This window comes from Eulemur rufifrons, chromosome 3 (genome assembly GCF_041146395.1).
Source record: "Eulemur rufifrons isolate Redbay chromosome 3, OSU_ERuf_1, whole genome shotgun sequence".
NCBI classification, from domain to species: Eukaryota; Metazoa; Chordata; class Mammalia; order Primates; family Lemuridae; genus Eulemur; species Eulemur rufifrons.
The window spans coordinates 4,637,245-4,662,908 of record NC_090985.1 but is presented as its reverse complement, the minus strand read 5'-3'; the positions used below and the strand labels follow the sequence as shown (position 1 = coordinate 4,662,908).

Genomic DNA, 25,664 nt, shown 5'->3' with positions numbered 1-25,664 from the left:
CTGGGCTGCTAAGTGTCCTGGTCACAGGGAGTAAATGCAGAGCCGGAGCCTTTGCACCTTCTTGTTCTGCGGACAGGTGGACGCGCGGTGGGGGAGGGGAGGCAGCCGTCCTGCGTGGGCGGGTCTGTGTGTTCACAAGGTTCTGCCTTATCAGTGAATTCCCCCCAAGCCCTGCAGGCAGGGTTATCACTGGGGTAGTGGGGTCTGTGGTTGCTGCGCCTCAGCCCTGTGCGATGTCAAGGCCAGCGCCCAGCTTGCCCCCAGCACCATTGTACGGGGGACACTCCTGAGTGGCTTCTGCCCGAAGATGCTGAGGATCCCCACTGCGGTGGGAGTCTGGGTGCCACTCGTGGACCTGCTGGTCCTATTCCTAGGAGGATCCTACAGCCGTTCCAGAGAGCGACACGCTTCTGCAGGGAGCACAAGCAGCTGATTCGACGCATCTGCATAGGCCTGCTCTGTGCTGGTGAGCCCTGCCCAGGGGACAGTGACTCCTGGCCCAGCTGTCCATGTCTCAGGGCAGCGTTGTTCACTTACCCGACCATTCAACAAATGTTGGTTGAGCAGCGGCTCCGGGCCTTCTCCCTTGCCGGGAATGGGGTCATCAGTTAGCAGGACCAGATCCTGTTCCCGAGGCGCTCCCTCTCCAGTGAGGGAGGGGAACGGACATTCCCAGCGAAGGCAGGAAGCCCTCTGGGAGCCCGGAGTAGGGCAGCGGGATGGTCAGGAAGGACTTCCAGGAGGAGGTGACATTGGGGTCTGACAGGTTGAGCAGGAGGTAGCCAGATGGAGAGGAGAACAATAAGAAGTGAGAGGCTCCCCATGCAGAGAGGAGCAAAGGTGAAAACTGTCGGGCTGTGGGTTTTGGTAAAGTCTAGACTTGGATTTTACCCTCAAGACCAGAGGGCACCATTGGAGGGTTTAACTTTCTATTTTATTTTATTTTATTTTTGCTTCTTAGATCTAGAACATTGGAGGTTTAAACAGGGACGTGTCCATGCGTAATTCACACTGTGGGACCCTGGGAGGGGGCAGCACAGACAAGGAGAAGGACGTGCTGTGGTGTCGCAAGCCAGGCCCTTTCCCTGGAGCCCACCAGTGTCCTTGCTCTTGTCATGCTTTAATCAGTTTGGCAGCAGGAAACTAAAAATAAGTTTTCAGATCCCTTTTTTTAGTCCCAGGATATAAGTCCTTTCCGTTCTGGGTTTTGAAATTCAAAAGCCAGAGAGAGGCATTTCCCCTTTGCTGTCCACAATCACTTTTCTGGAGGCCTCAACACAGACCGGCTCAGCCACTTAAAGGAGAACAGGGCAAAGGGGGAAGAGCATTACCGGAAGGAGACAATAGATTAATACTCCAGAATACAGGCCTGGCACACATGCGCCAACTCCTTCATGGAGCAACTGACTTGTTCGTCTCCGTCCTGCATCCTAGCAGGGCTCGGATCCTGGCAGGTGCTCCATGGAAGCCCCAGAGATTCATGCTGTTTTGCTTCACGGCCTCCTTACACATCTCCTTCCCATTTGTTCGGTACTTTACAGTTTGCAAACCCCTTTCACACGTTCTGCCAGTGAGCTCATGACACCCTTTGGACACAGGAGGGATGATTGCTCTCACTGGCAGGTGAGGACACTGAGGCTCAGAGAGATTGGGTGACCTTCCTGCCCTCTAAGATGGAGTAAGGTGGAGTCCATGGTGGGCTGCAGGGCCCTGGAGAGGCGGGGTGGTCATCGCCGGCCCCTGCCCGGTCTCGTCCCCCAGGGTACATAGCCTTCCTGCTGGCTGCCTGCATCCTGAATTTCCAGAGGGCCCTGGTGCTGTTCGTGCTCACCTGTGTGGTCCTCGCCTTCCTGGCCTCCGGCCTGCTGAAGAGGCTTCTGGCGCCACAGCTGGGGAGGTGTAAGAAGCCTGAGGCCCAACCCCGCCTGAAGCTCTGGGCTAAGAGGTGAGTGAGCTCAAGCTCCAAGCAGGGTGGGGGGAGCGCCTGTTGTCTGGGGGTCAGCTCTAGGGTTACAGAGGGGGCTGAGGACTTTCTGAGGGCCCCAGGGCAGGAGTTGCTGGCTGGCTTCAGAGGCAGCAACCACCTCTGGTGTTTGCTAGTTCTCTGGTTCTGTGGCCTGGTTAGGACAGGCGACTATGCTGGCTGAGAACAGGACTCAGCAGTTCCCTGTACTCAGAGATCCCAGCCCATGCAAGCAGGGAGGCCCTGTCAGTGCCTCCCCTGAGATCATCAGGGTGAGCAGGGACCACCCCTGGAGTCTGATGGAGCAGGCTGGGTTGGGGTCCAGGTGCCAGTGTTTGTAATTACCCCAGGGCATTCTGACTAGCCAGCCACGCCCCTGGACAGCTGTTTGGAATCCCCTGGCTTTCCAGCTGGATTCCTTGGAGCTCTGGAAACCTCGGAGATGCCACAGGGCAGGAGAGGAAGGTTGGGAGGGGAACATCAAACTCTTCCCTTCCCATTTTAACCAGGCAGCTCTACATTTATGTGCTTTTAAACCAAGATTTGCCAAAAAAAAAAAAAAAAAAAAAAAAACTGTGGAAAAAGGTTTCTGTGGTTTAAAAAAAAGGACCACAGCCTATTTGAATACTGATGTCAATGACTGAACTGGTGACCAAAGACATCGAATGACCTAGTCAGGACAATGCAGGGCATATTTGTGTTTCCCAGAATGAGATTCACATAGTACAGGAAAATGATTTGATTTGGCCTATTGATGAACACATGTAGAATTTTATTTATAAATACCTTCATTTGCAAATTTTCCTTCCCTTTATTAAAATGTTTTTTTTCTTTTTTTTCTTTTTTTATACAAAGTCTCACTCTGTCACCTTGGCTAGAGTGCAGTGGTGTCATCATAGCTCACTGCAACCTCAAACTCCTGGGCTGAAGTGATCCTCCCCCTTCAGCCTCCTGAGTAGCTTGGACTACAGGGGCAAGTCACCACATTCCTGTTAAATTTTCTACTCTTTTGTGGAGATGGGATCTCGCTGTTGTTCAGGCTGGTCTCAAACTGCTCGCCTCAAGCTATCCTCCTGCCTCGGCCTCCCAGAGTGCTGGATTACAGGCATGAATCACCGCAATCTGCCTGTTAAATAGATTTTTTAAAGGATTTATTTTTACAGTGGTCTTGTATTTATGACAAGTCAATGATAATGGTTTCCATTTGAGGGATTCATATAGAGTTTGCTTTAAAAATTACAGATAAATTGGACTTTATAAAAACTAAAAACTTTTGGGCCACAAGTGCTGGGTCACATCTCTAATCCCAGGACTCTGGGAGGCTGAGGCAGGAGGATGGCTTGCACCCTGGAGTTCAAGGTTGCAGTGAGGTATGATGACACCACTGCACTCTAGCCAGGGTGACAGAGTGAGACGCTGTCTCAAAAAAAAAAAAAAAAAAAAAAAAATTAAAAGCTTTTTGACTCAAAGGACACCATCAAGAAAGTGAAAGAACGACCCACAGAAAGAAAGAAAATATTTGCAAATCATGTATCTACTAAGGGACCTGCATCCAAAATTAGAACCCAACAATAAAAAGACAATTGGAAAATGATAGAAGAATTTGAATAGACATTTCCCCAAAGATATAGAAGTAGCCAGTAAGCACATGAGAACATGGTCAACATCACTAATTATTATGGAAATGAAAATCAAAACCACAATGAGATACCACTCCACACTCAGTAAGATGGTTATAATGAAAAAGCAGATCATAAAAATTGTTGGCAAAGATGTAGAGAAATGGAAACCCTCATACATTGCTGGTGTGAATATAAAATGGTGCACCTGCTTTAGAGAACATTTAGGCTGCCCCTCAACATGTAAAACGTGGAGTTATCATATGACCCAGAAATTCCACCCCTAGGAGGCTGGGCAAGGTGGCTCATGCCCGTAATCCTAGCACTCTGGGAGGCCAAGGCAGGAGGATCGCTCGAGCTCAGGAGTTCAAGACCAGCCTAAGCAAGAGCAAGACCCCACCTCTACTAAAAATAGAAAAAATTAGCCAGGCATGGTGGCACATGCCTGCAGTCCTAGCTATTCAGGAGGCTGCTGCAGGAAGACCACTTGAGCCTAGGAGTTTGAGGTTGCAGTGAGCTGTCATGATGCCACTGCTTCTAGCTGGGGTGACAGAGGAAGAGTCTGTCTCAAAAACAAACAAACAGAAACCATGGATTTCATTTTGGCTTCCAGTCAAGGTAAAGTAACAGAGACCAAGTTTACCCCCCAACTTGAAACAACAAAAACACTGGAACAAAAATGTGAAACAAGCTCTTGTGATACTGGACATTATGCAGTAAGGGACAGTGGTCTTTGAGAACTAGGAAACACATGAGGTGAACACTGTGATCGTCCCAGCTTACTGTCTGGAGAAGGTGTCCAGGCCCCCACAGGGCAGGAGAACTAGGAGAGGGCAGCAGATCCCCTAAGCTGAAGAGGCAGAGCTGGAAATCCGGGGCGGACAGGGTGGCTGAAGTTCACGCTGCAGAGCACCAGAGAAGAGAGAGCCACGCAGACAGAAAGGTCCAGAGATATGCAGAGAGTCCTCCCTGAACATCCAGTGGAGTTCTAATCAGTGAGTGCATATGAGGAAACTCCCCAAGGCCTAGGAGAATCACACAGGGCCAGGAATAGTGTCCCAACAGTCCAGGTGGAAAAACCTCATAATTCATAGGACGCTGTTAGTAATAGCAAGGGTCTTGGCTCAGTGGCAGGAAAAAACTAACCCCAGAATAAATGCTTCTGAGGCCCTGCCCTGCAAATCTTAGACAAAACCCAAAAGAGTCAAACAGAGGAGCATCAGTTAACCACGGCACGACTTTAAGTGAGCAAATATGCGTGCAATTGACATCACCAAAGGAAAAGGAGGGCAGAAAGGATATTTGAAGAAGTAGTTTCCAAAAAATTACAAATTTCCTGAAGATTTTATACCCAAGGATTCAAGAAGCTCCATGGACCCCCAGCACAAGAAACATGAAGACGATGACGCCAAGGAACCTCATAATCAAATTGCTTAAAACCAGTGATAAAAAGAAAATCTTAACAACTGGAGAAGAGAAGACAAAAGGTATGGATTACTAGCAGATTTCTTATTAAAAACATGTGAGAAAAGAGTGAAACAATAAAAAGCAACAACTACCCCAAAATCTGTCTACCTAGAATTCTTTACCAGTGAAATATTTTCCATAAAAGAAGGGGAAATAAGACCTTTTCCAGACATACAAAAGGGGAAATAATTTTGCAGGCATGAAGCCAACTTACAGTATAAGAAATGTTAAAGGAAGTTCTTCAAACAGAAGAAAAATGATACCAGATAGAAACCTGGTTCTACACAAAGGAATGAAGAGCCTCCAAAAAGGTAACTCCATGGGTAAATATAATGACTATTTTTTTAATTATTTAAACATCTTTTAAAAACATAACCTGTAAAGCAAGAAAAATAATGTTAGGGGATTTATATTTTATTTAGAAGTAAATAACACACACCTGTAGTCCCAGCTACTCAAGAGGCTGAGGTGGGAGGCTCACTCAAGGCCAGGAGTTTGAGGTTCCAGTGCACTATGATCCCACATGTGAATAAGCCATTGTACTCCAGGTGACCCTACATATCAAAACCCTATCTCTGAAAAAAATTTTTTTAAAAAAGAAGTACATAATAGCACAAATGTTGGGAGGGAAGAAATGAAATTATACTGTTGTTAGGTTTTTACAGTGTATGTGAAGTAGTATAACATCACTTGAAGGTAGATCGTAATAAGTGAAAGATGTATACTATAAATGCTAGCCACTAAAATAACCCAACAAAGAGTTACAGCTAACAAGTCAAAAAAGGAGAATCTTCAAGAAATAGTCAATCTGAAACACGGTAGAATAATAGGAAAAGGGAAACAAAGAAGCAGTGGGACAAACAGAAAATAAATGCAAGATGGTAGATTTAAACCCACCTATACCAATAATTACATTAACTATAAATGGTCTAAAACCCCAATTAAAAGTAAGAGTGGATAACAAAGCAAGACCCAAGTGTATGCTGCACATAAAACCTGCACATGGATGTTTATAGTATCTTTATTTATAATTCCCCAAACTTGGAAGGAATCAAGATGTCCTTCCATAGGTGAATGGATAAATAAAATGTGGTACATCCAGACGATGGAATGTTATTCAATGCTAAAAAGAAAGAAACTATCAACCTAAAAAAAGACATGGAGGAAACTTAAGTGCATATTGCGAAGTGAAATAAGCGATTCTGAAAAGGCTCCACACTGTGTGACTGCAGCTCTATGACATTCTGGAAAAGGCAAAACTATGGAGACAGTAAAAAGATCAGTGGTTGCCGGGGGTTGGGGGTGAGAGGAGGGAGGGATGAGTGGGCAGAGCGCAGAGGACTTTTAGGGCAGTGAAAATACTCTGTGTGATGCTGTGATGGTAGATACGTGTCATTGTACATTTATCCAAACCCATGGAATGTGCAATACCAACAGTGAATCTTAAACTATGGACTGTAGGTGACTATAGCGTGTCAGTGTAGGTCGCCGATTGTAACAGATGTGCCACTCTGGTGGGGATGTTGGTAATGGGGAAGCTGTGCACACGCAGGAGTGGGGTGTATGGTACATCTCTGCTCCTGCCTCTCGATTTTGCTGTGAACTTAAAACTGTTCGAAAAAACACAACGTCTTAAACAAAAATTAACCAAAAATGGATCATACACCTAAATATAAAGCCTAAACCTATAAAACTTCTTTTAAAAAACATAAGAGAAAATTTTTGTGACCTTGAGTTAAGCCAACATTTCGTAGACACAAAACCAAAATCACAATCCGTAAAAAAAATGCTAAATAGAATATCATGAGATTTAAGAACTTTTGGTCTTCAAAAGATATTGTTAAGAGAATAAACAGATAAGCCATGACTAGGGGGAAAGTTTTTCAAATCCCATATCTGACAAAGCACTTGAAACCAGAATATATAAAGAACTTTCAAAACTCATTAATAAGAAGAACAACCCAATTTAAGAATGGGCTCAGGATTTGAAGACACATTTAATTAAAGAAGATACATAAGTGGCAATAAGCACATGGTAAGATGCTCAACATCGTTCGTCATTGGGGAAATGCAAATGAGAACTAGAAAGAGATACTGCTGTGTGCCCGTCAGAGTGGCTGGAGTTCAGAAGACCGACCACAGCAAGCGTTGGCAAGGACATACACCAACTGAGACTCTTGTATACAGCTGGTGGGCATGTAAAAATTTCACAATCACTTTGGAAAGCCAGTTGGCAGTTTCTTAAAAAGTTAGACCTACCATGTAATCTACGTATTCCACTTATAGACATTTACTGGAGAGAAATGAAAGCATGTATCTCTACAAAGACTTGCACACAAGGGTTTGAATGTTCCTAGCAGCTTTGTCTGTAATAGCCCAAAACTGGAAACCACCTAAATGTCCACCCATGAATGGATGGATCAGCAAACTGTGGTATATCCATGAAACAGAATAGTACTCAGCCATAAAAGGGAATGAACTGTTGGATCATGCAGAAACCCAGATGAATCTCAAAATAATGACATGGAGTGAAAGAAGTCACACAAAAAGTGCTGTGTGGTTCTATTGCTACGAAATGCTATTATAAAAAAGGCAAACTAATCTAGTGTCAGAAAACCAGTTGTTGCCGGGAACAGAGAGGAGATGAGGACTCACAAAGGAGCACAAGCAAACTGTGGGGGAGCGTGGATGGATATGTTCATTATCTTGATTGTAGTGATGGTGTCAAGGGGTATAGGTGTATCAAAACACATCAGATGGGATACGTTCAAAATGTGCATTTGTTGTGTATCAGCCATTGCCTAATAAAGCAGTTAAAAACAAATAAAACCGAAAAACCCAAAACATGCATTCAACATCCAAAAAACTAGCAAAGACATGCCCAGGTGGCACACAGGCAAGGCAAAACCTGTGCGTGTAGAGTGGGATGACAGGAGGTTGAAATATGAGCAGAAAGAGAAACGGTGGACTCTGGCCAGAATTAGCCTGCTTGAGTTCAGATCGCGGGTCCCCTCTTAGGAGCCAGTTAAGACTGCATTGAAGAGAGTAGACCTTGCTACATAGGCTCTGGGTTAAAATCTCAGCTCTGTGACTTTCTAGATGAGTGGCCTCCGGACAGGTATTTAGCCTCTCTGTGCCTCAGTTTCCTCATCTCTAAAAGGATAGTAACAGTATTTCTCAGCACTCAGCATATACCTGCACATAATAGGTGTCAATGAACATTAGCTGTCATTGGTAGTACCCAGTGAGTTGACGACCAGGTTGAGGGCAGACCTTGAGCGCCTGACGCCCAGAGCTGGGCTGTCCCACCCGTTGGGCTGTCTCCTGGACAAGCAAAGCCCAGACCCGGGAAGGGAAGCGTTGCTGTCAAGGTTGGATCCAGGCCTTGGTCTCAGGTGCCTGGCTCAGCGATCCAGACTGACACTATTGCTCCTAGGTGTTTGGGAGCGTGGCCCATAGTGCTCAGTCCTGGGCTGCACAGGCCCCTCCTCCCCTGAGGTCAGAGACTGGGCTGAGCGTCATAGCAGCTGTGAGAGTCCCGCACCTGGGTGAAGCCATGTGCTGGGCACCACGCTAAGCTCCGTACACACATCCTCTTATTTAATCCTCTCAGCAGCCTCGAGAAATGAGGGGTCTTTGGCCTCATTTGCCCAGTGAGGAAAGTAGAATCAGAGAGGCCCGTGGGTCTGCCAGGGGCCACACAGCTAGAGCGGGACTTCCTAGTGTCTGGGTCCAGAGCTCGTGCTCTTGCCATGGTGCTGTATCCTTTCTCCTCCTCTCTGCCCTGAGTGCCCTTCCTCTGGGTGCTCGTGTGTGTGTGTGTGTGTGTGTGTGTGTGTGTGTGTAGGTGGGGACATGCCCATGTTGATGGCTTTCGCCTCTCCCCTGCAGGGGCCTAGCTCTCGTGGCTCTCTTGTTCCTGGTCCTGTGGCTGTCTCTGGACACGTCCCGGTGGCCTGAGCAGCTGGTGTCCTTTGCAGGAATGTGTGTGTTCATCGCCGTCCTCTTTGCCTGCTCGAAGCGTCACTGCGCAGTGAGTGCTGATCTGTCAGGCCGGGGCTGGAAGGGAGTGGACGCCTCTGTCTTCTGGCCCTGGGCTGGATCTGGGAGCTGGGGTGGGAGCAGATGCTCCTGCTGGGAGAGCCCCGGAAGCTCAGAGCCTGGGGAAGACAGTGGGTATCAGGACAGGGTCCCTGTGAGGCTGGGGAAGGAGATCCCAGGACTAGAGGCCCCGAGTGGGCTGTCACCTCTTAGCAGAAGTCCTCAATCTCCTCAGTGGGGCAGGGGACACTGCCTGGATGTCTCTGCAGACTCTGAGGCCGTCACTTCTTGGCCACTTTGGCTAAGATCAAGTTCAGACTCAGGCATGTGTTTCCTTGGTGACAGGCCCTGTGGTCAGTCCGAGCCTGGTCCTCCGATCTGTTTTCTCAGGAGGCCAGACCCCCAGGCACAAGTCTGGCTCCCCCTGCCCAGTGATGGCCCAGGAACACAGTGCCGTGGCACGCCTAAGGCTGCTCAAGTTTCACACGGGCTCTTGATTGTGTCTTACCCACCGCCCTGGCCCACTGCTGCCTAGAGCGTGGCCTGTTCTGAATCCCAGGGAGGCTGTGACCATTGGCAAGTGGCCCAGGGCTCTGGATGGGCCCAGCCCCTGTCTGACAGGTGGACAAAGCTCCCACAACCCCTCAGTGGCCCATGCCCTCTGCCCTCACCCCACCCTGTACCCTGCCCATCCCCCAGGAGCTGAGCTCACCAGACCTTTCTGTCGGGTGGGTAACAGGTGTCCTGGCGGGCCGTGTCCTGGGGCCTTGCGCTGCAGTTTGTCCTTGGACTCTTTGTCATCAGAACAGAACCAGGATTTATTGCATTCCAGTGGCTAGGCGACCAGATCGAGGTGTGTACATGGGACATCCTAGGCTGCCAGGGAATGTGGGAAAAGCCACTGGGTTGGGGGAAGGTGGGTGGTGACGCCACAGAGCAGGGGCGGGACTAGGCGGGTAGGTGTGAACAGGGCCCAGACCAGGTACCGCCAGCCGGACACAGTGTCCTTTGGGTCGTCTGTGGAAGAAAATTCCAGACAGGAAGATCTCAGGGTACCTGACCATGGCACGTGGCCTGGGCGATGATCAGTGATTTGTAACTTAAAATAGTTTAAAGAGCTAAAAAAAAAAAAAATTGCAAAGAATTTAGTCTGTGAGAGTTTAAAAATAACGTTTATTGAAGTTATTCTTTTTTATTGTTCTAAAATACACATATGATAAAGTTTACGATTTCAACCATTTTTAAGTATCATTAAATTCATGTACATTGTTGTGCACCCATCATGACTGACTTTTGTCAGAAGACGAGACGACAGCAGATTTAGTTTAAAGAGCTTGATAGGTGTTTATCTGCGATTCTAGAGTCGGGGCACAGCTGGTTCTGCAGGCTGGAGTGAGTATTCCGGGGAGGCGAGCAGAGGGCTGCGGTTTGGACGAGGGAAGAGGGCTGACGACGGCAGGAAACAAGAGGGGGCTGCGTGTTTCGCAGTTGCCGTCCCTGCAGGGGTTGAAGCAGAGGGGACTCCCCTCCCCTGCCAGGTGGGGCTTGGCCGGTGTCTCTCCCTCTCCCCACTGCGCGGGAGGCCGAGCAGCAACGTGGTTCCTGGGTGGACACGTGGAACTGGAGCACGAGGGACTCCATTTGGGTGGCTCTGTTGGGCCCGTGCAGGAGCTCGGTTAAACCAATGGCCTCCTGTCATTTTATTTCACTTTAGGAAACATAAATTATCGAGGGCACGAGTGTAACCCCCCACTCGCCTCCCGCTCACCAGCTCGCCCGCGTGCTCTGTATGGGGTGAGCTGGCTGTCCTGCCTGCCCGTCTGTGCACACCCGCTGGCCCCACGCCAGCACCCACGTGGCTATTGTGGAGGAAAAGACAGAGTTGCTGCTCTGGGCCCCTCCCCATTTTACAGACTGGAACGCTGAGGCCTGGGCGAGAGACGTGACTTGTCCCTGCAATCGCAGTGCAAGTCGGGACCTAACACTGATCTCCCGTAGAAGTGTGGCTGGACTCAAACGCCCAGTCCGTGAGCCCGGGATGGGGACGATATGAGAGAAGGCTGTGCCCTTGGTTGTCAGGGGACTGAGCAGGCACGAGAGGCACCACCTTTGACAGCCTTCGCCACACATCTCGTAGTCTTGCTTCCTCACCGTCCCTTCTGTATTGTCCTAACCACTCCCGACTCAGAGCATTTCCTTAAAATTGACTGAAAAGGTGTCTCTTTGGAGAATGTGTTCAGAAGGAGCCAGTGCTCACGATCGTGGCTTTACACACCCAGCCAGGTGGCACCCCACCCTTGGTAAGGGCCCGGAGGACTTCATCCCTGGCCAACCTGCCTGGGCCTGGTGTCCCTGTCTCCCATCTAGGCCAGGCTCTGGCTACGGGGTCGCTCACGGCCCCTCCACCTGACCCAGCCTGGTTCTCTGGCTACTGGTTCCTGCGTCCTCCCTTCCTAGCCTCACTCCGTGTTTTGGTTTTGTTCTTTTTTTAATTTCAGGTCTTCCTGAGCTACACCAGGGCTGGCTCCACCTTCGTGTTCGGGGAGAATCTGGTCAACGATGTCTTTGCCTTTCAGGTAAGCTTGACTCTTGGTCGTAGAGGCCTTCAGTGGCCACTGCCCAGCCACCTCCAGCTGGCAAGGGGTCTGGGCAAGGCGGCCTGTCCAGGCAGGGCGGGGCACGTCCTGCAGGCAGAGGCTGGTACTGGGAGGGGCCCAGCAGTGTGTTCAGCTGGTGATATGTTTTTGTTATATTTGGTAACTTTTGCAAAAGTGAGATATTTCTGTATTGCTTTCCTTAGAGATGACCCCAAAGTTAAGAATTGCTGGGAGGCTGAGGTCAAGGAGCAGGGGTGGGGTTCTGTTCTGGTCTCCTGCTGAGACCTCAGCCCTGATGTGTGGCCAGGACTCTGGGCCTGGAACAGTTTCCAGGAACACTTAGGCTGAAGTCATCCTGTTCCTTCAAGGCCTATCAAGGCCACTCCACCAGGAAGTCTGCCCTTATTAATCCAGCTGAAAGTACAGCTCCTCCTCTGCATCCTCCTAGACCCACAGTCCCTGCCTCTCTTTCTCTTTCCTTCCTTCCTTTTAACAAACTTTATTGTGCATTTGATGCACTGCACACTATGATAGGGGAAATTGAGAAAAAGGCACTGTTTGAGACACAGTGTTGTCTAATGGCAGAGTTTCAGTCCTAAGTCACAACAGGGTGGCCTGTGTGTGCTGCTGCTGTGACCTGCTGCACTGTTCTGGTGGGGGCTGGTGGTTGAGTTTTTTCTCTCTCCCAGTAACTGCTCAAGTGCCTAAACGCTATCGTTAGCAAGAACCCTTTAGCGTGGTCTTCCTATGCCTGCCTCACGCCAAAACTGTCTGAGACCCTGAGGCTGCCCCAAACCTGGGCTCCACTGACCGGGTAGAGAGAGAGACCTGGGACCCGCTCACTCAGCACTGACCCGGGGCCCCACAGAGGGCAATCGGGGCTGCCCGCCCTGGCCTATCCTGGACCACCGTGACCATGGAACTGCTGTGCGGGACTCCATGCACAGGTTCCAGAGGTTTCTGCTGTTGATCGTTGTTCTGGCCACTGTTCCCAGGGCCTCCCCACCCTGCTGGGCCCAGTGGTCCTTTCAGCCTTAGCCATGGACTTGGCCACGGACTTCTGGGCTGGTGCTGAGCCGCTCATGAGTCCAGAGCCTCCTGCCTACCCTAACCTGACCTCTGGCGAGTTCCCCTTGCAGCCTCAGTGTCTGTGTGCCAGCAGACCCTGTGGGGAACGTCCAGGCCATCGAGGGGTTCTAAGAGTCTCACCCTAAGCAGAAGGGAGGGGACAGGTTCCTGTCTTCTCAAGAGTCTTCTTGCCCTCCCCGGACAAATTTTCCCATCATGTTTCTGAGACCAGCTCTGTGTAGAGAGGATATGGGGAGGGGCAGCCTCTGTCAGTCCCCAAAGGTCCCCTAACCCCATTCCCTTAGGGTGAAGGGGGCTGCACCCTCCACATTTGCATAACCAAGTAGGGAGGCCACCCAGGGTTTCAGGGGAGAGCAGTGAAGATCTGACTTCTTGTGTCCGCCCAGACAGAAGCTCCAGGAGTTCCTCACACTTAAAAAGCAAACACACAGCGCTGCAGTTCCCCCTGGCAGGCAGCTGCATTCAAGTGCAGTAAGACAGGTGCAAAGGGCAGTGCCTGGGGAGTGGCTCTAGGGAAAGGTCGTTTACCATGAGGGATGGTGAGGAAGACTTGTTCAGAAGGTGGCATTCGATGTGGAGCTTCAGGGCAGAACAGATTTGGACACACAGAGCTAGGCAGGAAGAGGGGACAGTGAGGGACGCACGCAGCTGAGGATGTGCTGCTGTGTCCACGGCGCAGGGTGCAGGTCAGCGAGACGGGCATGTAAGCTGATCCCCAAAGGGAAGTTACAGCCCAGTGAGCCAGAGGAGCTGGCGGAGAGGAGCTGGCCAGGCCACGCGGCTGCCGTCCACCAGGACCCCACCCCACTACTGTCCCATTCCAGCACTGAACTGTCACTTGGCCTGCCGCTGTGTCTGCTCCCTGGCCAGTGAGCTGTGTTTCCTTCCATCTTTCCTCCCTTTCTGGAAGAACGTGCACACACCTGCCACTTGCCTGTCGCCCCGAATCACCCTTCAGAGCCGTGAACTCCTAGACTGTTAGTCACAGGAGGGAGCCCAGGGGTCCTTGGGTCTCCTCTTTGTATTGCGATGGTCCCAGCAAGCGCTAGAGAGGAGCAGGGAGCCGGCCAGGATCGCCCAGTGAGTCAAGGCACAGCCAGAGCCGGCCCCGTCCCTGGACTTCAGGCAAGGGATGTTTTCTTCCTCATCGTGTAAGTAGGAACCAGTGGCATCATGTCTGTCCTCCAAAAACAAAAAGGTGGGCACGGTGGCACGCGCCTGTAGTCCCAGCTATGTGGGGGCTCAGGCGGCAGGATCCCTTGAGCCCAAGAGTTGGAGTCTGTCCTGGGCAACATAGTGAAGCCTTGTCTCAAAAGCAAAGGTTCCCTATATAGCAACAGCAATTTTAAAACATATTAATGGTGGCAAAAGACTTTGAGACTATTCAATTGAGAGAGTAGTAACAGTCAGTGCCTTATCATTAACCAGCCTCAGCATTTCCAGCCAAACACGAGCCATTTCCTGGCGCCTGGGAGGCCCTGTCCCCTGGACAGATTCCTGGCCAGTGTGTTGGCCAATGGCATTCGCAGCTGTGTTGGGCCAGATGCAGGAGGATTGAAAATAAGTGTTCCACAGCCCCAGAATTCCCTTTCTCACGACTCACTAATCACAGAATGATATTCACACTCCCCATACCACACGCATGCACTCGTGTGTACTCACAGACAGATGCACATGGACACACACATGCGCACACACACATACACACATACACACACACACACACACACACACACGCTTGGGACTTGTCCTCAAGGCAGGGGTGGCTTTGTCGAGTGCTTAGTTCTCTCCATTCTTTCCATAAATCACGTGGACCTAGTCCAAGGCCTTTGGCCAAGTTCAGCCCAGGGAATTCCTCTCTGAGCTCGCTGGGATTCTCAGAAGCCAAGCTGCTTCCTGCTGGGCCGCGGTCCAACTGGTCTCTGCTGGAGGTTGTAGCATCTCTCCTTGGGGGGTCCTCAGCCCTCAGCCTACCCTGGGCTTGGAGTCCAGCACAGTGGATGTGGCAGTCACCTCCCAGCCGTGTCCCCTGGGTTAGTCATTCCCGCTTGGCTCTGTCTCCCCCTTAGCAACTTCCCAGCATGTAACCCGCGGCCCAGCCCCACATCCTTCCCGGGCCTGGCTGGCCTGGGAGCACACTCGCGCCTTCTTGCGCTGTCGCTCCGCCTCTGGGACAGACCCCGCAGGTGCTCACCATTGCTGCCCAGATTCTATCCCTGAGCAAACCCAGGATGAAGGGAGATGTTTTCATGTCCCGAGGATCTCAAGGTGTCTAACTGACGCAGATTGCAGTGCCAGTGGTCAAGAGTGCCAAAGTTTGCACACAAAGATCAAACAAGATAAGGTCTGAAGGTGCCGGTGGCTTTGGTAATGAAGGGGTCACCTGTAGCCTTAGTGGGCGTGGTGTTCAGGAAGGGAAATGGGAGGAATGGCTGGGAGGAAGGAGCGGGGACAGTCCCGGCAGGAGAGATCTGCTGAGCAGGAGGCATCCCGGCAGAGACAGGCATGAGGGGCAGAGTGCGGTGGTTCAGGGCGAAAGGATGGCACAAACGGGAAAGCAGGGGGCATGTCCAGGGCGCAGCCAGGGTTCCAGCCTATCTGGACTTGGAGTCCTTTCTGCTTTTTGGTAATGCTGGTGCTGTGGACCCTGCAGCTGTTGTCTCTGAGGAATCCTCCAGCTCTGAGTTTTTGTGGTTGGTTGTTGCCCGATGCTAGTGACAGGGTAGTTTGTACAGGACTTAAGCCTTGGGGTCTGGGGACATGGTGGTGGGGGTTGCCCAGACAGCCCTGGGAAGTCATCAAGAGCCCTGGCTCAGACCCTCCAGGGAGAGGAGGGGGCAGGGCCTTGTCCTTAGTGGGTTTAGTGCTGCCATCGAGGCCCGTTTCCTGGCAAGGCGATGGCGTTTGCCCAGGGCCTGGGTCTGCTCCCCGAGCTCGGTGGTTCTCATGGTGTGTCCAGATGAGCAGCAGCAGCAGCGTCCAGGACAGCCCCCCCTGGACCTGCTGAATCCCAAACTCTATGGTCAGGCTCGATTTCCATTTCTGACAAAGTCTCAGGTGCTGCTGCTGGTGCAGGGACCACACTGAGAACCGCTGGCCTAGAAGAGCTGGACGTTCCTTCTTCCCTGACTCTGGCACTAGCAGGCCCAGCCGACAAGGCCATTTCCACAAGGCCGCGGCCAGCGCTCACTTGGCTCTTCCTTGGAGGGGCTCGTCATAGTCGTGCAGGAGGCTGTGATGAAACCGCAGACCAGGTGTCTCAGAGACGACAGAAAGTTCTTCCTCAGAGTTCTGGAGGCCGGGAGGCTGAGATAAGGGTGCCGGCACGGTCAGGTTCCGGTGAGGGGAGCCACATGCTGGTCATAGCGATGTTCTTCTGTCTGTGTCCTCGCATGGTGGGAAGACGAGGGAGCTTGCTGGGGCCTCGTTCATCAGGGCACCCATCGAGTTCATGAGGGCTCCACCCCATGACCTGATCACCTCCCAAAGGCCCCGCCTGCTAGTACTGTCACCCTGGGATTAGGTTTGACCAAATGGGTTTGCTGGGACACGAGCATTCAGGCCCCTGTGGGGAGGCACGCTACCCCTGCAGACAGGGAACAAGCCTGAAGAACTGCACCCAGCGCAGACCTTGGGGTCATGGCAGGACCTTGGAACCTGCCTGGTGGCTGGGAGGTGCCTCTGCCTCTTTGCAGGCACGTGACCTTGGGCAGGTGGCCAAGATCTCCCAGCCTCAGGGCACCCATCTGTGAAGCAGGGACAGTTGCATCTGCCGTGGTTGCTTTCTGGATCAGTGAGTCCCCACACATCAGGCACCTGCACACAGTAGGCCCTCACAGCAGGCACATAGTAGGGCTTACTGGCACTCCCTTCCCCTCCCAGGGCAGCACCCACTGCCTGGAACCACCTGCCCTGTTGTTCTGCCATCTCACATGCTGCAGGCCCCAGAGGTGTGTCCTGGGCTGTGAGAGCAAACCAAGCACAGGGACCTCACTTAGTGGTAAACATGCCACCTTAGGAAACCGAGGGTCACCTCCGCTGTCTTTCATTTCCTTCCCTCCCTAGACACTCAGCACTTAACCTAGAACATAGCTTCTCTTCCACCAAAATCCCCATCTTGCAGACAGAAAACGCGTTTTTGTTGCTGGGGGGCGAGATTCCCAGTTCTGCAGTGGGGTCCTGCCGCCCCGGGCACCCTCCTTCCTGGCTGGGGCCCATCTCCCCAGAACTCCCCCCTGCCCTGGGGTGGCTCTCAGGATCAGCTGGACAGGCAGTCTAGACAGTTCCTGATCCTCTGTGTGTCTCGCCCCCAGGGCGAGCAGGGTGATGTCATCACACCCTGTGCTGGGGCTGTTTGCAGCCCAGGCAGCCAGGAGGAGTTGCAGGGCAGGGAAAGGGTTTCTTGGGCCAGTGCCTGTGTTCCCTGTCGGGTGACATGCCCAAGTGCAGTGCAGCTGGTGACAGAGGTGGCGAGTGGAGCAAGCTGAGATGGAACCTGCGGGTTGGTCTGGAAAGGGAGGGGAATCACGTTGGCAGGCTTGTTTCTCGTGTCTGGCCGCAGCTGCCTGGGCAGAATCTCTGTTCTCGTCAGGGGACCGTTCTGTAGTCCAGATGCATTTTCAGCTAGAGCCACCCAGATTTGCTTGCTCAAGACTTTCCTTTCTTAAAGAATAAAAACAACCCTCCCTCGACCCCTAACCCCTCTCCAGCGGTGGCTCCGCTTCTCCACAGGGCTGGTGTCCTTGCTGTGTCTACCCTGTCAGGGCCCAGGCCCTCCTTGGCTGGTGACATCAGCCTCTGTGCCCACCCTCCTCCAACACTGCTCTCACCTAGTGGCCAGCGACCCTTGAGTTGCTACGTTCCCAGGGTCCGGCTTGGTCCTTACCTTTCCCGAGATCTCTGATGCATCTGACTCAGCCCTTCTTGCAGAGCCGCCTGGCGGTTTCCATCATACCTTTCTCCCAGGCTTCTTTCTGTAATTTTAAAGCTGCAATTTTCCCACTGAACATTTTAGCATAAGAATACTTCTATGTTATTACCACTTCTGCGTGACTCTCTTAAAATTATTTGGAACAAATAATTCGAGACTAGAGGAGAATTTCCAACAGCACAAAAGGGTCGAAGGTGAAAAATAAATCTTCCTCTCACCCCTTATCCCCAGGGCGCCTAGTTCCCTCCCCAAGGCACCTGCTGTTGCCAGTCACTTGTGTGTCCTTCTTGTTCTCTCTCTCTTTTTTTGCTAACTTTTAGTATTTTAAACAGGGCCTCACTCTGTCACCCAGGCTGCAGTGCACTGGCATGACCATAGCTCATTGCAGCCTTGAACTCCTAAGCTCAAAAGATCCTCCTGCGTCAGGGCCTTGAGTAGCTGGGGCTACAGTTGCACGCCACCATGCCTGGCTGATTTTTTTGTATTTTAATTTTTAGTAGCAGCACTGGCTTACTCTTGCCTAGGCTGACCTCAAACTCCTTGCCTCAAGCGATCCTCCCATCTTGGCCTCCCGGAGTGCTAGGATTACAGACAGGCGTGAGCCACCGCATCCAGCCACTTTCATGTCCCTCTAAGATATCCCATGACCATACAAGATCACACATAATGCTCCATCTTTTTTAAATTTTTTAGAGATGTGGTGTCACTGTGTGCCAGGCTGGCCTTGAACTTTTGGGCTGAAGTGATCCTCCCACCTTGGCCTCCCGAGTGCTGAGACCACAAGCGTGCCCCACCACGCCAGCTGCCCCCTGGTTTTCACTCGCATCAGAGCACAGCATGCACCCTGTTGTGCACCTTCCTTCTTTCCTTTTGATAAACTGTCTTGGAAATCGTTCCCCAAGTGCCATAGGGCTTCCTCACTCTTGTCTCCTTTCAGTGCACCATTGTGTGGCTACACCTAGCTTATTAACTAGTCCTCCAGCAGAAGACACTTCACTTTTTACCAGTTTGTTATTATAAATCAGACCACAGAAAAGTAAAAGCACTAGAGTTGGGCCCTGGGGCTGGGAAGGAGCGAATGGACGTGGAAGAGATTTGAGGGGAGAACTGATGGATGTTGGGGTCAATGACCAGCAGTGCAGGGCCTGGCGCCAGGTACTGGGTGACAGGAGGAGGTGCTGGCTGCAGGTGTCACATGAGTCTGCTTCTGAGCTTGCTGGCACTGAGTGGACGTGGAACACTGGAATGATGCAGGTCCCCCCAATCAGGCTGGAAGCAGAGGACAGGGGTGAGGGCCGAGGGCCGAGGCCAGGGATTGAGCTCGTGAAGGAGGACGGACACTGCAACCCTCACAGCAGCCCTGAGCGGTGGCATCTTACCCCATTTCAGACAAAGAAGCAGGGGTGACAGTGATGCCTCAGGCCCCTCCCTCCATGGCCCAGGACAGCCTGGGCATTACTCAGAGGGGAACAGAGGGGGCAGAATTGCCTCAGAGAAGCCCCGTAAGTGGAATACCTGGGATTTCATGTTGAATTCAAAGCTGCTTCCTTGACCCTGTGAGGCGTCTGCATGGGCTGTCTGGGGCTCCTGGCCCTGCCTGCCTCTGACCAGGCCCTACACTCTCTTTCCCGGCAGTATCTGCCCATCTTTGTTTTCTTCAGCTGCGTCATGTCAGTTCTCTTCTACGTGGGCCTCATGCAGTGGCTGATCCTGAAGGTGAGTCCCAGTGCTGGTGACCTCGGCTCTTCCAGAGTCACCAGCTCCAGGGGTCGCACTGTCCCAGAATGCCTTGCTCCCAGAGCATAGCCCCTCCACACAGACCCTGCTCCCCAGACCCTCACCCTCCCACAGCCCCCTGTTTCCCACACCCTCCCAGAGCCCCCTGCTCCCCAGGCCCTCAGCCTCCCAGAGCCCCCTGCTCCCCAGGCCCATGCCTTCCTGGAGCCCCCTGCTCCCTAGGCCCACACCGTCCTGGAGCCCCCTGCTCCCCAGGCCCATACCGTCCTGGAACCCCCTGCTCCCCAGGCCCTCACCCTCCCAGAGCCCCCTGCTCCCGTGTTAGAAGCTCTGCTCTAAGGACTGGAGCTGTGCTAAGGTGGAATGGGTGGCCTGGGAAGTGGAAAAGCCCCATCAATGCAGGTGTGGAAGGAGAAGATGAATGGGCCTTCTGGGGACACATGGTGAGGGGTCCCACACTAGGCTGGGAGTTGGAAGGAAGACATGTCAGGTACTTCTACCCGACTCTCTCTGACTCTGGGGTTTGCCCATGTCAGCCCACAAAGAGCACCTTGCTTCCTTCCAGATTGCCTGGCCGATGCAGGTCACCATGGGCACCACTGCCACCGAGACCCTGAGTGTGGCTGCAAAACTCTTTGTGAGCCAGGTGGGTACCAAAGCCTCCTGCCCACGTGCTTGGCAGCAGCTTCCCCAAAGAGGGCGGGTTCCCTGTGTCCCCAGAGCCGCAGTTCAGTTTGAGGAGGAGCCATTTGAACCTTCTCCCATGGTCCCCAAAGGCTGCTGCCCCTGGGATGCTCCATTTGGGGGACCCCTTTGCCTGGGCCATTCCAGAGAGGACACCATGTGTCTGGCACCTCCTACCATTCTAGCTGCCTCATCAGCCTAGAGACTCCCAAAGGCTACAGATGCAGTCCCATCGCTCATTTCATACAGGGGAAACTGAGGCTCTGAGGTGGCAATGAGTTGGCCAAGTTCCCACAACCTCAAGCCAGGGCTTAGAGTCCCAGTTTTCTCTTTCCTGGCCAGAGTTTGTTCCACTACATCATTTTGTCTTGTCTTTTCTTTGTCTCACTGAAAATGTATTTTCCAAAGTAAATGTGGCTCTGAAGACACTGTCAGTCCTGAGTCGCTTTCAGAAGGCCTGACCCTCCTGAGGGTCAACCTCTTGAGACTGTTCCAGCATCTGTCCTGGCCCATCTGCCTGACATTTGAGTCATTAAGAGACACACTTGCCACGAGATGCCGTATTTCACTGGACAGTTTAGGAAACTTTGGAGAATATTTGCATGTTTTTTAAAGTTAAATTTTTTTCTTTTTGCTTTTGTTTTAGAAATAGGATCTCACTCTGTGACCCAGGCCTAAATGGAGTGGCGTCATGATACCTCACTGCAACCTTGAACTCCTGGGCTCAGGCCATCCTCCTGTCTCAGCCTCCCAAATAGCTGGGACTACATGCAGGCACCACCACAGCCAGCTAATTTTTCTATTTTTATTTTTTGTAGAGATGGGGTCTTGCCCTATTGCCCAGTCTGTTCTTAAACTCCTGGCCTCAAGTGATCCTCCCACCTAAACCTCCCAGAGTGCTGAGACTGTAGGCCTGAGTCACTGCAGCCAGCCCATTTGCATCTTTTTTGTTGTGATGCAAGCATGTTAATTTCAAAGTGTTTTGGTGGTTTTTGTTTTTATTTTTAGCTAATTAAGACAGATGTGCTCTCAGATTAATTACCCAAAATTCCCTTAAGGCAAAAGAAAGGGATATTAAAATACGACAGCACTTATTTTGTGTGAAAAGCTGCAGTGTGCTCAGTGTTTCTTGCTGAGAACATACGTAGGTGAATGTGACACTGGGTGACGTGAGGACCTCCCAAGGTAACCTAACTGGACAAGTTGTTGCTCAAGCTGACCTAGACCCCAGAGCTTCATTGCATCTCCCAAGGGGAGGCCCTGGGGAACCTGCATGGAGCAGCGGCGTCATGTGAACCTCAAATGCCAAGGCCAGGCCCGCTGTCCTCCCACGCGCACCCCTCCCCGCGCTGCAGCACCCCAGGGCTTCCCAGCCAACTCTCCTGCTCTTCAGTCCTCACCCCTGCACTGAACTCTCCACTGCCATGGCCACCTGGCTCCTGCCCCTCGTCTCCGGTTTCTAAGGGGCATCTCACGTTTGATACGCTCAGTCCAAGCAGACAGAACCTGCCTTCTGTCCTCACACCTGCACCTCTCCAAGTCTTTCCCTTATCAGCAAATGCTGGCACCTTCCATGCAGGTGTTCAGACGGACCTCAGACAGCCACCTGCCTTCCTCTGCCTCCCTGGCTCCCTGCATCCCCTGAGTCCTGCAGCGCTGCCTCCAGGTGGCATCCACAGCGCCCTGCCACCCTCCTCCCTCTTCTCCCTGCTTCTAGCCCCGCCCCTGCTGTCTGTCCTGACCCTTCAAACACACAGAGCAGATGGCGCCACTCCCCACTGGAACCGGTCCACTCCTCACCTGCTTCCCAGCCCTGCCGGGGCCCTGCCCTCCTCTGCCTCCATGGGACCCGCGCCCAGTCACCCCTGTGTCTGCGGCAGACTCGCAGGCCTGCTTAGCTCCTCACCTCGCTGCGCCGATTTCTGCCTCGGGCCTCAGCTCTTCGCTCTGCCTGGGTGCTGTGTCCCCAAATCCTGTGGCTGCTCCTTCAGCTCTCAGCTAACCCAGACCCAGGGTCACCTCCCCGGGGAGCCCCTTGCTGATTACTCAATTTTAAATGCCCCTGAAGCGCTAGGCGTTCTCTCTCACGTATCCTCATAGCTTTTATTAATGTCACCATCTAAAGTGCCACCGCTTATCTACTTGGTCCCTTGGTGATGAACCATGTCCCCCACCACCTGCTTAAGCCCCTCCCACTCTCCTGGTCTCCCAGGCTAGAAACTGCACAGGGCAGGGACTTGGTCTTGTTCACCTGGTACCCTTTTTCTGTGGAGCAGTGTGCGGAACACAGTAGGTGCTCAATAACTATGCTTTGAGTGAACAGTGAGGGCCAGGCTGCCCAGTGCTCTGAAGCAAACACACCATATAACGTCCCAGCCCCTTTCTTTTGGGCCACCCCCAGGGCTTCCTTACAGCTCAGGCCTGGCACCTGCTTCCCACCCCTGTGCGGAGCGGGGCTCATTCTCTGAGCCTCTCTGAGCCTCCGTGTGCTTTGCTGGGAAGTGGGGGTGACTGCTCCTCTCTCAGAAGGTTGTGAGTGACGGTGTTCAGGTGCTCCGTGGGTGCTGGCACATGGCAGGCCGTCGGCACAGTGTCACTGTGACCTGTCCACTCCTGGGCTGCGGGGTGGTGGAGGGAGTGCCCAACCACTCCAGCTCTGCTTGTCTGACATCTTTCCTCTTTACAGATCGAGGCTCCTCTACTGATCTGGCCCTACTTGGCAGACATGACACTCTCTGAAATCCACGTTGTCCTGACCGCAGGCTACTCTACCATTGCTTTCAGCGTGCTGCTTGCCTATGTCTTCTTTGGGGTAGGTAGAGGCTCCTTCTGCTTGGCTGTGCCCAGGACCTGAAACCCATCTTCGTGGGAGCCTCATACAGCTCCGGCCAGAGCAGCCCTGGGCTCTCTCTGAGTCTGGAGCCCTGGCTGCTGTGCTGGGGAGAGGTGTCCCCTGTCCAAGGCAGGCCTGGAGGCTGCACCATTTGCTCAGGCTTCTCCCATGGCCACTGGGGGAAAGACTCCCAGTATTCCATGTACGGAGTGCCTGCTACATACCAGGCAATGTGCTAGTTGTTTTAGTATCCCCAGTTCACAGATGAGGAAATTGAGGCATAGAGAATAAGTGAGAAACCCAATGCCAGGATCTGAGCCCAGATCTGTGTGACCCCAAAACTCATGTTTACTTCTCCACAGTCCCACACCCAGGCTGTCCCTGGAGAGCTCCCCTACTCCTGCCCTGCCCGCTCCCCACACTCTGTGGGCTCACGTCCTTCCTCTGTTCCGACATTATTGCTGGTGCAGCTACTGATCACCTGCACTTGCAGGTCAAATAACAGCGGTGTGACCCGGGCGCTTAGACCAGTCTCAGTCCTCCTGCGCCGCAGGCAGAGGAACCTGCTGTGGATGCCGGTGCCTTATACTTCCTTGTGCTTCCACTTGCAGATCCTCAGAGACGGTGGGTTTTTCCTTAACTGTCAAAGAAATTCTCAGTTGCTGCAAAAGTGACAGTTAAAAATCTCTTTCTTAACCCCACTTCCCACAGGGAACTGCTTTTAACAGCTTAGAGCAGTGGTTCTCAAAGTGTGGTCCGTGGGCCGGCGCCATCAGCTCACCTGAGAACTTGCTAGAAATGCGAAGTCTCAGCCCACCCCAGCCCTGCACAATCAGAAACACAGGTTTGGGGCCCAGTATACAGATGGTCAATTTCAGACCCACTGACTTAAAAATATGTCATTCCAGAGCTTTCTTTGTGGCCATCTAAGTACATACACCTGAACACATACACTTGCTTTTTTTTCATAAAAGATGAGGTGATTCTACCCATACTTTTCTGCAACTTGCTTTTTTCTTGTAACATTCTGGGCAAGACACAAAATCCAGAGGGACAAAGAAATAGTTGACAGAGCTGACTAATGTAAATGAAAAACGTGCTTTGGGGGAAAGTCACTGTTTAAAAAGCTATTCATCAGGAGAAAATCCTTCATAAACTAGGAAAACATATTCAAGCCCACTGATGTTCAAAGAAATTCAAACAATAACTTATGTTTCTTCTAAATGATACGCAATACTCTATGTGCCTATAAATGACCACGGGGTGGGGTACTCACCCACTTGTAGTGGGGGTTTAATTTGCTGTAACCTTTTTGGAGAATATCAATCAGTCAATTTTTTAAAACTTTTAGAATTACATTTTATTTTTTATACATGTATTAGTCAATTTAAAATTATTCCTTCCCTCTGATGCAGTGAGGAATATTATGATACAGAAATATTCTCACAAGGGTCCAAACAATGTAAAATTCTAACATTATTTGTAACTGTGAACGAAGAAAAGCCGGAATGTTCTGCAGGTTGGGGACGAGGGGGTGAGTTACTCCACGTGTGGCAATGCCACTGAGCCCCGGAGCGAGGACACCTGGTTTGGGGAGAGACCCTGAGCTGCCTGTGCCTGTCCCCCAGGCTGTCCTGATGCTGCGTGTGTGTGGGTGGGGGGACCACAGAATGACCTGCGCTGTCCCCTTCTCTGGTCCCGAACTACACCTGTCTCTCTCATCTCTTCCCTGGCAGTGGGCCGAGGGGTGGGTAAGAGGACACGCCACGCTGCCCCTCAGTCTGTCCTTCACTCAGGACACCTGGGCCACACCAAGACGCTCAGCTCCACTCCCATAGAGCTGCCTGGGCAGAGCTGGCGGCTCGGTGACTTTTCAAGAAGGGCCCCTTGCACGCTGGGACTTTGGTTTCTGGCCAAGCGCCCGAGACTGTCATCTGCTTTGCACCTTGTCTCACTGAGGCCCGAGAAGGGCTCCTCAGAGCTGGTGCAGCCCCCACCCTCCCATTGCCAGTTGTTTTTGGAAGGAATTTGATGTTTCAGAAATCAAAACCCAAAACTTTCTTCCTGAAACTTTTTTCATGGTAGTACATTGGGGAAGGCGATGCCATAATATTTTCAGGACTCAGGGCCTTTAAATGTCTTAACCTTGCTTTGGTCCCTACAGTTATGAAAACAATACCTCTAGTGTTCTCCTGGTGCAAAAGCCTCACTGCGGCTCCCAGCCACTGCTTAAAACCGAAATACTGGAAGAACGTTCTCCCTTTCTACACTCTGGCTTTATACCCAGCCTCCTTCCTTCCCTTTCTCAGGCCAGAGTCCAGGCCCAGCCCTGGGCAATCTGGCCTCCCCAGGGACAGAGCCTGGAACCTACTTCCCTTTAACTGCAGGGAATGTGCAGGTGGCCAGGGTGAGTTGTGTGCCCCTGGGCCTCCAGTCACAGCCTCTGGTTTGGAAGCCCCAGGCTACAACATAGCTGGCCCAGGGGGAGAGCCTGGAACAGGTCTTTCTCCCCTCCTCCCCTCATCCCCTCCTCCCCTCCTCCCATCTTTCCCTTCTCCCCTCCTCTCTTCCTAGCCTCCCAACCCTGGACCTGGCACTATCCAGTCTACGGAGAAGCTCTCTTCTGCCCCCACCTGGCTGTTGGCCGCCACTGCAGCACCCTGCCTCCCCCTCCACCTCCCCTCTCTGTCCTTTAACTCCTGCC

At 52.1% G+C, this 25,664-nt stretch overlaps 2 protein-coding genes across 2 annotated transcripts in view; both read left to right on the top strand.

Annotated features, from left to right (window-relative positions):
• The window catches only part of LOC138381925 (sodium/nucleoside cotransporter 1-like), a 162,031-nt gene that overhangs the window by 2,820 nt on the left and 133,547 nt on the right, over positions 1 to 25,664 (top strand). The window lies entirely within an intron of this gene.
• Positions 1 to 25,664, top strand: part of LOC138381926 (sodium/nucleoside cotransporter 1-like) — a 37,738-nt gene that overhangs the window by 1,945 nt on the left and 10,129 nt on the right. Inside the window, exons 3-10 of the mRNA XM_069466572.1 lie at positions 375 to 466; positions 1,762 to 1,945; positions 8,941 to 9,082; positions 9,830 to 9,943; positions 11,589 to 11,666; positions 19,342 to 19,422; positions 20,009 to 20,089; positions 22,814 to 22,939. Coding sequence (XP_069322673.1) covers positions 375 to 466; positions 1,762 to 1,945; positions 8,941 to 9,082; positions 9,830 to 9,943; positions 11,589 to 11,666; positions 19,342 to 19,422; positions 20,009 to 20,089; positions 22,814 to 22,939 — 898 coding nt within the window. The remainder of the gene's footprint in view (positions 1 to 374; positions 467 to 1,761; positions 1,946 to 8,940; positions 9,083 to 9,829; positions 9,944 to 11,588; positions 11,667 to 19,341; positions 19,423 to 20,008; positions 20,090 to 22,813; positions 22,940 to 25,664) is intronic.